Source organism: Lepisma saccharinum, chromosome 12, assembly GCF_977018435.1.
Source record: "Lepisma saccharinum chromosome 12, izLepSacc3.1, whole genome shotgun sequence".
Classification (NCBI taxonomy): Eukaryota; Metazoa; Arthropoda; class Insecta; order Zygentoma; family Lepismatidae; genus Lepisma; species Lepisma saccharinum.
In genome coordinates this window covers 47,733,102-47,745,533 of record NC_139240.1, presented here as the reverse complement: position 1 = coordinate 47,745,533, position 12,432 = coordinate 47,733,102, and the positions used below count along the sequence as shown (strand labels likewise).

Here is a 12,432-nt window from a genome sequence, read left to right as displayed (position 1 = left end):
ATATTTTAAATGCATACCAGCAAAATTATAAACTTCTAAGCTACATAATGAAGTTTTTACTGATAAACTCAAATAATTTAATTCACATGTGATTACCTTATTAGTGAAGTTCCTTTAAAACTCAAATAATTTTATTTTTAGATTTTGCACTAAAAAACCTCAATCTTAAACACAATTTCTTTCTAAAGAAAGTATATTTTAGAAAACACATGTAACTAGTGATTTACTTATGAAAGTTAATATATGGTTTCACAATTATGCAAAAGTTTAATGTAATGCTTAATGATAATATAAAAACAAGGAAAAATGATACTTGTAACAAGTAGGCCTACTGAACGTTAAGTCAGACAGCTCAATATACTGGAAGAAGTTCAAACATTTGGTAAGAAAATGTTTAATTATGCATGGTATTGTAGATATATTGGTGAAATATAAATATAAAATTCATTTTAGAAACAAACAATTGAAAAACAACAGGTAGATTCATTTTCTTTGTTGAATTAGTGATGAATTTGAGATTTACTTGCAAATTCTTCTATTACTAATATAACAGAGTTTTAATATAACCTTTTACCAAACGTTAAACTACTAATGTAACCTTCTTGACTTCACATGTATGGTGTTCGAAATCTCTCAATTTTTAAACTAGAATCACTTAATGTGATCAATTCCAAGTCTTTGGTTTCCATTACTCTTTCAAGCAGACGTTTTGAAGCAATTTTGAAATTAAAAATCCGAGATTTTTAGTCTTGGTTTTAATTTATAAACTTAAATTTTTCTTCATCTCGCTCGGCTAGTTACTGCATTTGGAATTTAATCAATAAAAGATCCAAACTACGATATTATTACATGAATATATTTTTTAAACACGAAATGTTACTTTACAGTAAGGTTGTTCGCTTTATATCCGACCATTTTCGATTCGGTGCTGCCACCTGGCGTATCATGCTGGAACTATGGGTCTGCTGGCGGGAGCAGTGTTGTGTCTGACCTTGTAGGTGCGTGAGTGTTGGTAGTGAATGTTATCAAATGGCGCAGAAAATAAACCGGTATTGGGAGGGTTACGTAATGGCCCTTTCCATGCTAAGTTTTTATACGTACGCATTGTGAAACAGTGTCGGGAGAATGGGTTATCACTCGGGGTGACTACTGCGAAAGCTATTGTGGCCCGTTACACACAACAGGCTCTCCTTGCGAAATATTCACCCACGAAATCCACCAGGAGAAGGGCTGCAAGCAAAGTGTCACCCGTAGTGCTAAGGGGCGCAGCAACTTTGTTGGTCAGTGCAGGGAAAGTTTCCCTCGTGGCTTTATGGTTGTGACGAGATTGTGATATGAGGGTAAGTTGATGATACGTAAGGTGGACAAAAACGTGAAGGTGAATGCCAGATACTTCCAAGACTCCATTCTGACACCTATCTATCGGAGAGACATCCCACAATTGTATGGAATGGACGCGAACCAGGTGATGATCCATATGGACAAGGCTTCGAGTCATACCGCCAGAACATCACTACGTTTTTATCAGGAAATGGCAGAGGAATTAGGAATCCGTGTCATTCCGTTTGAAGACATTCCTGTGAAAAGCCCAGATGCCAGTCGAATGGATTTTTGCGCATTTGGACTGTTGAAACGACGTCTTCAACATCTCCGCCCGCGCACTCTGGATGGTCTATGGAAAGCTTGCAGGCAGGAGTGGGACAGAATTCCCATGCCTGTCCTGCGCCGGAGCTTGCTGCAATGGAAACTGCGATGCCGGGCGATAGTCCACAATGCTGGGGGCCCAATAGAACATGATCTGTGGAGGCGGCGCGGTATCTCTTAAGGTGAGTACTCGTCAAAAATGGTCGGATATAAAGCGAACAACCTCTGTATTATATAAGTTCAGTCTCAGAAACTACAAGGTTGATTTTGTCCTGGGATTGCCATTATAACTAAATAGGATGGAATAAAATAATATTTATTTTAAAAATTCACTAGAAATAATTAAAACTGGAATATTCTGATAATTTAGCTTTCAAATGTTTGAATCAAAACTCTTAACCACTAACGTACGCAGGATTATTTTTCCGGATGGCGCTGGAATTTAAAGGGACGTTAATGTGTCCCTTCATCAGTTTCATCATATCATCACATATTGGCGATTAGCCAAAAATGGCAGAAATGCGAAGTAAAATAAACCCAATCAACTAAACACTATAATGCTTTCATTTGAAACATGTTGATGTTCTCAAAATTTTAGGAGGACTGTAGCCCCATCAGGTCCAGCGTACGCCAGTGCCTCTTAGTGTTTGAATCCAAACGAGAGTTTTGAAACACCCTGTATTTTCCAAGTTGTTATACTTTCAGATCTTTTTTCTACTTAAGTATTAACATTATTGTCTTTCAGTTTCTTGTAATATCTTGGTTGTACATTGAATGGATTAAACCGCCTCCTGAGCCAAATAACCATTCAAGTGCGTGGCCTTGACATGTCCGTTGGCTACAACCAGAGCGTGGTTCATTCCAGGCTTCGCGTCCCCGTTCGCACACTCCTTCTGCTCAGGGACAACTGGCAGCTCCCGGATCGCCTGCGCCTGCAGGCAACGGGCCTTAGGCTGCCGCAGGCTGAAGGAGGCGATGCGTCCCTGTCTGCACTTGGAGCTGGGAGATTTGAAGAGCGTCCCCTGCTCCAGGGCGGAGTTGGATCTGGGGGGAGGAGGGGCTGACCCCAAGGTCACCTTCAGGCGCCAGTAGTTGTGCAGTGTGTTCTTCACCTGTGGAAGACATCCATGAAAGTGTCACACTCCACTCTATCACCTAAGCACTAACCGTGCCAATGAATTAGATTAAACATATATATAAAGGTCTGCAGGTATAAGCGTAGCGCACGCAGTAACTAACTCTCTAGCCTTCTTAAACCCGAAGGTTTATGGCCGCAGCAACACAAGCCCTATCCTGGGCAAGATCAATTCAATCTTATCCATCCTTACCTATTTCCTTTAGGTTAATCTCAACGTTATCCTTTCATCTTCGTAATGGCTTTCCTACCATGAGGCTTCTCAAGAAGAATCCTGTAAACTCTTCTTTCCTCTCCCATTGTATGCGCACGCAGCTTCAAATAGCATCCTTTCCCCTCATTGTCGTCGGTAAACGTGTGTAGATCGAGCTGGTACCTTCATTCAATCCCATTGGACAGCCGCTGTGAAATAGGCAAAACTTCGCATTCTATTCCAACAAAGGACGATCGATTTTAGATTTTCCGCCTCTCTACCGGGTCATCTAACTTCTTGATGCCAATATTTCTCTAATTCTTCCTCCTACATTATCGTGCATCTTCCCAACCCGAACCACGTCCAAGCATTCTTTGGGATAACTAGAGCCACCTATCAAATAGTTCCGAACTAATCTATGGTCGCAAAATATCCTTATAAGAACCCACCAACCAATCACATTTAACCTCAATTTATCAAGTAACCTAATATTTTACACTTAACTACAAACTTTTATAATTCGACATAGCTTATCTTGAGTTCCATTTCAAAACATTACTGGATTTTGGGATTAATATTGTGAATCTTTTGACAAATGAGAAACATTTTGTGCAGCCAAGGACATGGGCTTCTTTTATCCGTAGACTACATGCTAACCCGCAACATTCCATCTGCCATTCAGGACAAATACTAAACAGCTAGATAAATTTATGAACAAATTCATGAAAAGTGGGAACCATTGGGAAACATTTCTTATTGTTATTAACCAGAATTTTTTAGTTTAACACCTTTAAAAGATATCAAATTATATGGATCCAACGAATTTATTGTCTCACTTTTGCTTTTAGTATATCAATTTGGTATTGAACTTAAATTTGAAATTAAAATATTTTATCATTGAATTAAGGTAAATCGGGGTATTAAGGACCATGGGGCATTAAGGACCGTGTACTAGAATTTCGTAAAAAGCGCAAACAAATGCGAAGCAGCAGGCGCACCAGCCGTGTGCACAGTCTGTGATCCTCTTTTGTTTGTGTAAATAGTACTCTGTACACAAATGGCGTGCAAGCTGCGTAGTTAAGACCGAGAAACGGAACCAGCCAAAAGGCAGACGTGCGAAAACGCCATTAGGAACTGCTGAGCGGCTGTATGAAGTTAAAAGCGCATCCTGGAACGTCTACTGCACTAACAGCTGCAGAAGAATCACAATTAGAGGAGTGCTTCATTCTATTTGCTCAGTGGGGTTTTGGAATGAACACAAGACTTGTGTGACGTAGTTCAAGATTATTGTGTTTCGAAAAAGAAGGACGTACCATTCAAAAGTGGACCGGACCTTGATACCCCTTTGGCTGGTCCTAATTGCCCCAGCAAAGGGGCAATTGGGACCGTACAACCTACCTTTCAATGCATTGTTGTTTTTGCCTTTGCATTATATTCCTCCTAGTTTGTGTTGTCATTAATGTAAACTAGAAAATATACATCCAGAATGTATCCTGTTTGTGTTTTCTTGAACAGCTCCTGATGAATTTCTTCAATGAAATAGCAATTTGCTGGTCCTTAATACTCCGGTTTAGCTTAATATTTTGAAAAGTTAAAGAAAGTTGATTTACTTTGTTCTTTATCCATAACACAGTATACATTTCAATGCACAAGGTTCATTCAGGTACTAGAGTTTATTATCTCAAGCTTTCTATTTGCAAAGACAGTTCACAAATTTGGTAACAACCGTGACAGCATATTTCCTTCAATTTCTCTAACAAGGTTTTTTCTTAGTTCATATGACTTTGGATGCAGAAAACTATTGACGTACTACTTCTGTTTCTGTTACAATCGGAAAAGAAAACAGACTTAAGTAACAAAAATCAATCAAATCAAATAAGCTTCATTTTAACGGTATCATTCCCACTTAAATTGTAGAATTTTTTTGTGCATGGAAAATAAATACATTTTAGACAGAACTAACCACAATGGTTGGAACGTGGAATTTATTGTTTCGTGTGTAACTGAAAGTAGAAAGTTTTTATTATTATGAAGAATTCTGCAATTATTGTTAGTGTCAGAACTAAGATTTAAATTACTATGTTTTTATTGTATGCTTATATTTTGTGCGTGTACGAAACTAAAAGTTAAAATGTACAAAACAGTAATTTTGCCTGTAGTATTATATGGATGTGAAACTTGGTCCCTTACATTGAAAGAGGAACATAAATTGAGAGTATTTGAAAATAAGATCCTTAGGAAAATCTTTCGACCTAAAAGGGATGAGGAGACAAGTGAGTGGAGAAGGTTACATAATTTAGAACTACATAATTTGTATTCATGTCCAGATATTATTAGAATGATTAAATCAAAAGTAATTAGGTGGGCAGGCCATGTGGCACGAATGGGAGAGGAAAGAGGAGTTTACAGGATTCTTGTTGGGAAACCTGATGATAAGAGACCTGTAGGAAGGCCAAGACGAAGATGGAGGGACAACGTTGAGATGGACCTAAGGGAAATCGGTAGGGATGGAAAAGAGTATATAGAACTTGCTCAAGATAGGGAAAGATGGAAGGCCTGTGTTGCTGCAGCCATGAACCTTCGGGTTTAAGAAGGCTAGGGAGTTAGTTAGTTAGTACAAAACATTTCTTCTATGAGAATTCTAAGAATGTCTCGTATATGTATTGTATTTGTGTCGAATTTCAATGTTATACAAACTTTGAAAGCTGTGTTCAACACAGAAATAAATAAACTCAGCTAATAATACAGAGCGCACGAATTGTTTCCTCTTGTCCCAGAAATCTGTGCTAATTGATATGCATAAAGTTTCTTTCCTGCGTTTTAACAATGGTTAAAACAATGCTCCATTGTTGCTTCTCCGCATCATGTTACCGTGGATATCCTAATTAATTTGCCTGTCTCTGTCGTAAAGTTTCGAAACCACATCATTAGAGTTCACCTACACATTGTTTCAAGGCTGAATCATAATTCAACGTTCAACAGTAACAATGGCAATAATCAAACATCTAAGGTTCGTAGCAGCGGTAAAAAATGTAAGTAGACAGTGTCGGCGATTGGGGACCAAACCTGGGGGACCAAGGTGCCACATCTGGGGAGGAGGACACTTTACTTTCCCTTTGTAGATAATGTTTAGCATAGTGCTGGAGCAAAAGTGGCAAAAAGTGGGGGCAACTGTCCCCCTAGCCCCCCAATCACCGCCACTGGCTAAGTAGATAAGTGATTAAGGAAGTAAGTAGGCAAATGTTTGTTTTTGAAGATTGATTAATTTAATTTAATAATTACAAGTGACAATATATCTGTAATGAAGCAAAATATCTATGACTTAGAAAATATGTTACTATTATTATTTTCATCAATTGCAGTGGTAGAATTATTTCATTTGTTTCAACCGAATCGGAAATATTAGGATTGGCTGAATGGGTGAAAATTAGAAAATAATGAAGATTATTGATAGCAAATGAAGAAAATATATGAAATGTCAAAATTTTTACTACGCCACTTACAATAAATTTAATAGTTGACATGATAATTGGAAAATAATGAATTTTCACAAGTCACAAATGTAAAATATCTAATTATATTTGGGGTATAAACAATTCGAAAAAAAAAACAAATAGCCTATTTATTTTACACTTCATTTAGCTATCCTCAAATTTCCCTGCACCCGGTTGAAGAGGAAGGACGTGTTTTCTAGCCGCTCCGTTCTAAGCTCGTGGTAAACAATGGGGGTTTCGACCGAGACCTGGCGTTGCCGGATTGGAATGTTCGTGGTGAAATCAGGCCTGAAATGTCAGGTGTCTGCGGAATGTAGCTCTGAATCGAAGCAATGTTATTGTGCATATGGTTTAGTGATTTTAGTGCTACTAGTGATAGGTGGTGTGGAACAAAATCCTGGGCCCAGTGATGAAATGGGAGAGATCAAAGCAATGCTGCAAGAACTCAAGGCTTCGAACGACTCCTTAGTTTCCGAAGTTCGGCAATTCGGTACCTCACTCAAAACCCTCGTCACTAGAGTGGACGTTCTGCAGAGAGATGTTGGCTCCCTTACGAAACGTGTGGAGGAACTGTCTCAACAAAATAACTGGCTGGAACAAAGACTGGACGACCAAGAAGACAGAAGCCGACGCGATAACTTGGTGTTATACGGTGTTGAAGAAGGGGACTCGGGAGAAGACTGGAGCCAGACGGAGACGAAAGTGCGAACGATAATTAAGGACAAATTAAACATCGATCTGCAAGAGGATTCCATCCAGAGAGCGCATCGGATCAACACAAACAGTAACCGAGGTCCTCGTCCCATCGTCTGTCGCTTTTTGCGATACAAGGAAAAAGAAAAAGTTATTGGATGCCGCAACAAACTGAAGGGAACGAAGATATTTCTGGACCAAGACTTCTGTTATTCCACTCGCAAAGAACGCCAAGGATTACTCGAGCATATGCACCGAGCCCGGAACGCTGGTCACCGTGCGTACATTAGTTATCGCCATCTTGTGGTCGACAACATAAGATATTCCCTGCGCGATCTGCAAGCTGACCCTGGCAACCCTTCTGATGCCCAAAGTGTTGGTCCCAGCCGGGAGCAAAGTGAAAGCGGAGGTCAAGAGCCCTCACCCCTCGTTCGTCCAGGAAATCTAGGAATGCAGGATGGAAGGGGGAGCAAGTGGGCAAGAGGTAGCGGTCTCCGAGTTCTTTGAGGATGTCAAGGTAGCCACGCCCAGCGCAACTTGTCAGGTAAGAAGTTTACTTCACCTGTTCTTGTCCCTGCTTTTGTGGAGACGTCAATCAATCTCGCTAGAACTGACCCTTCCAAAACTCTGTGCGACAATGAAAAGAACATAATTAGCATGAACATAATTTATCAGAATCTGAGAGGAGTTCGATCAAAAACCAAACAGTTCTTTTTAAGTGTATTGAGTAACAATTACGACGTGGTCTTGTGCACGGAAACGTGGCTAAATTCTTCAGTTTCAGATTCCGAACTACTCGACGATAGATATAGCGTGTTCAGGTCAGATCGCAACACGTTAGAAACTGGCAAAACACTAGGTGGCGGTGTCCTCATCGCCATAAAGAGAAAATTTAATCCTGTAATGGTCGATGCTCTTTTACACGAACAAAGCATTGGCAGTTTAATTACAAAGTTTAAAACAGAATCTGGTCGCGATTGTTACATGTGTGTAGTGTATATTCAACCTGCATCTCCCGTGGACGTATACGAGACCTTCTTTAGTCATATAACTGCACATTATCCTCTGGGGAGCCCGTTGGTCATTGCAGGTGATTTCAACATCCCTGAAATTAAAAATTCCAACACTGAGTTGCTCACGTTAAGCGCACAATGTCGGGAACTGAAATATTTCCTCGATTTCAACGACCTCAGAAGCAAAAATTCCATCCAGAACGCCAATAGTAGAACTCTCGACCTAGTCTTAACAAATATTGAAAATACTAAAATATTTCGCCAAGAGCCTCTGGTAAGCGAAGATAAACACCATCCGGCTCTAGGAATAACTTTAACACAAACCATGCCTAAACAAAGAGCTTTAAATCCAAACATCCAACGATATAATTTCAAGAAAGCAGATTTCATTAATTTGTATCGGAAACTCGAATTAGCTGACTGGGACCAAATAAAAGAATGCGAAGACGTAGATAAATTTTATGAAATAATCGAAAGCATTTTTAATGAATGTGTTCCACGCTCTCGCTCCTCTGTAAAAAAATCTTACCCATGTTGGTTCACGCGGGAAATTATTAAAAATCTGAAAGCAAAATCACGTCACCACAAAAAATGGAAACAAAGAATGGGAAATGTAACACATCACGAAATTAAGTATAAAACTTTAAGAACGAAATTAAAATGGGAGATCAGTAAAGCTTACCAAAACTATATTGAAACTTCAGAAATCAATCTTGCTCACGATACTAACCAGTTTTGGTCCTTCATTAAAAATCAAAGAAAAAATCCACCCGTGCAGCCAACTAAGTATAATGATAAAACCATTGACGATAATGAAAGTATCCAAGATCTCTTTGCAAAGTATTTTGAATCCGTATATTCCAAAGAACCATCTATCTACAAAGATCCGCATCCTAATGTAAACATGAACTCACTTCCTAGTATCTTAAATATCTCTGAAATATCACTAAATGAAATTGAGGAAGCCATTAAAAAACTGAAACCTAAAAAATCCGCCGGCCCTGATTCAATCCCCCCTTATGTAATTAAAGGATGTTCGGAAATTCTTAAGTACCCTCTTCACACCCTTTTCAACTTGGCTGTCAGAACTTCGAGATTTCCAGCAATGTGGAAAACAACAGAAATATGTCCGATTCCCAAAGCCGCTGATAAGGCTGACATATGTAACTATAGGCCTATTGCAAAATTGTCAGTACCAGCAAAACTCTTCGAGCAGATAATATACAAACATATATATTTTCATATTAAACCCATTCTTTCCCCCAAACAGCACGGATTTGTCCAAAAACGCTCAACCGTAACCAATCTTGTCGAACTGACAAACTACATTGCACCCAGTATAGCTAATAAAGGGCAAGTTGACGTTTTATATACAGACTTTTCAAAGGCATTTGATACAGTTCACCACGATATATTAATACAGAAATTTGCCAACAATAGCCTTTCTCCTCCACTTATTACCCTTCTTTCTTCCTATCTGCAGAACCGCCGACAATATGTCGTGTATCAAGGCTGCAGATCAACCGAATTCGTGGCCAGTTCGGGAGTTCCACAGGGGTCGAACCTTGGTCCCTTGCTATATTTAATTTTTATAAACGATTTGCCAGAACTACTCACAAAATGTGAGACATTAATCTTTGCTGATGATGTTAAAATATACAAAAATATCGAAAACGCTGATGACTGTACAATATTACATGAAGAGCTGAATAATTTGCTTCAGTGGTGTGAAATTAATAAAGTCAGCCTGAACCTAAAGAAATGTAAACTTGTATCATTCACCCACAACACACACCCTATTCAACATTCATACACTATTTCTAATGTGTTAGTACAAAGTGAGAATATAGTTACCGACCTAGGGGTCACTTTTGACCAAAAGTTAACATTCCAATCACATATTGCCCGCATTTTAAGCGAAGCTCACAGAAATTTGGGATTTATAATGAGAATGGGTCATCAATTTAGAAAAAAGGAAACATTTCTCTTGCTATATTATACGCTCGTCAGATCTAAACTCGAATATGCTTCTCTTGTTTGGAACCCGCAATTCAAGAAAGATATCGAAAAATTAGAAAAGCTTCAAAATAAATTTCTCAGATATCTACTATTTAAACTTGATGGTAAGTAGTTATGTACCCCCGTTGAAGTCGATAAATCAATTGATTGGAAAAGATCGATCAAAGATCAATTGATGACCAAGCCGTGTGGGCAAGCAAGGGTGGGGGTTTTGAGCGTTTTGATTGGTTGATGAGGGAAAAGGGGCGTGGCTTAATGATATGGACTTCCTGTTGTTAATGAGGAGATTGATAAGTGGGGTTTTCGGGGCGTTGATAAGATTGCGGGTTTCCTGTTGTTATTGAGGACTTGATAAGGGTTTCCGGTGTTGATGAGATAGGTGGCTATTTTTGGGGGGCGTTTCCCGTTTGAGACCGTTGATAAGTCTGAGATTCCTGGAAATGGGTGTAACGGTTTTTCTGTCTGAATAGAACATGTCCGAACATGTTTTGGGCGTAGGTTTGAATGAATTTGCAATTTCTGAGAGTCACGTGACTGTGACGTCACAAAATGGAAGTCACGTGACCAGATTATATTATTAAATTATTATTAATTTAAATATTATTATATTATTATTATGAATTGTTTTAATTTCTGTGACGCCATTTTGTTTTTTGTTACGCTATTTTGGCGTGTGACGTCATATATAAATTAGAGTACGTGTTTCCGGTGTTATAAATTGGAGTACGTGTTTCCGGTGTTCGAAAACAGATGGCGTTGATGAGTCTGAAATTCTCGGATTATTATTATTATTATTATTATGAATTGTTTTAATTTCTGTGACGCCATTCTGTTTTTGTTATGTTATTTTGGTGTGTGATGTTATATATAAATTGGAGTACGTGTTTCCGGTGTTTGAAAACAGATGGCGTTGATGAGTGAAATTCTCGGATTATTATTATTATTATGAAATGTTTTAATTTCTGTGACGCCATTTTGTTTTTGTTACGTTATTTTGGCGTGTGACGTCATATATAAATTGGAGTACGTGTTTCCGGTGTTTGAAAACAGATGGCGTTGTTGAGTCTGAAATTCTGGGAAATGGGTACGTGTATCCGGTGTTTGAGGAGAGATGGCATTGATGAGTCATTCTGGGAAATTCGACAGTTTTCGTCCTGTAGTCAAAATGTAAGAATTAAAACGCTTTTCAGGCTCTGAAAAGCATAATAATTCAACATTTTCCTGAAGATCATTTTTGGTTTGGGGAGAAAATGAGTTTCAAAAGAATATTAGCATTGAACGTGATTTGTTGCAACACCGATATTATATAATTACTTCCCTGTAGAGGTTCATTACGTGTAAGAATTTCTGTGTATATATGTTGTAAACTGATGATCGACACCAATAAATGTTGCGATGTGTAAATATGAACTTATTATTTGACAAAATGAAATGAATATAAGGTACTTACATCGTCCCCGTTCTCCATTCTGATCCTTTGTTAACAATTTCAAAGTGTGAAATGATCGTAGAGAAACATATGCAGCGGAAATGATAAGATAAGGGGTATGCGTTTTCTGAGTTAATGAAAGATAAGAGCGGAAATGCTAAGATAAGGGGTAGGCGTTTTCTGCGTTAATTAGTGTGTTTCGAGCCGTCTCTGCCCGGAAGTGATAAGATAAGAGGTGGGCGTTAACTGTTTTTCTTGGAACTCTGGAGATAAAGGGGAACAGAAGGAAACATGTTTGGGAGATTGTTAGTAATGAGATAATATGTTCGGAATGAAGTCCTCTTTCCGGTGAACCAGGTTTCATTGTTCTAGGACCAGCGGTTTCCTAGTTTTTTATTTTCAATCGTAGACCCCCCTTCCGACCACTCTAATGAAAGGTCTCGACGTGCAGATTACGAATATGTAATCAGATTCGCTCTACGTCAATTAGGGGAGGAGCTAGAGCCTTTTGAACAATTCCGTTTTTTTTTTTTTTTTTTTTTTTTTTTTTTTTTTTTATCACGTACGCCTATATATGGGTAAAATGTAAATAGAACCTATGCTCGGAAATCCAAAATGGCGACCGGAAGTGGGGTTATCTTGGAAACGGTAAGACTTAGGAAAAATCTGTTTGCGGATTCATCATGTACACCTATACGTGAGTAAAATGTAAATAGAACCTATGCTCGGAAATCCAAAATGGCGACCGGAAGTGGGGTTATCTTGGAAACGGTAAGACTTAGCAAAAATCTGTTTGCGGATTCATCATGTAC

At 38.6% G+C, this 12,432-nt stretch overlaps 1 protein-coding gene across 1 annotated transcript in view; it reads right to left on the bottom strand.

Annotated features, from left to right (window-relative positions):
* Positions 1-1,873: 1,873 nt before the first annotated feature.
* LOC145996465 (PDF receptor-like) overlaps positions 1,874-12,432 on the bottom strand; it is a 327,859-nt gene continuing 317,300 nt past the window's right edge. The window contains exon 11 of the mRNA XM_083132955.1: positions 1,874-2,756. Coding sequence (XP_082989081.1) covers positions 2,424-2,756 — 333 coding nt within the window. The 3' untranslated portion in view covers positions 1,874-2,423. The remainder of the gene's footprint in view (positions 2,757-12,432) is intronic.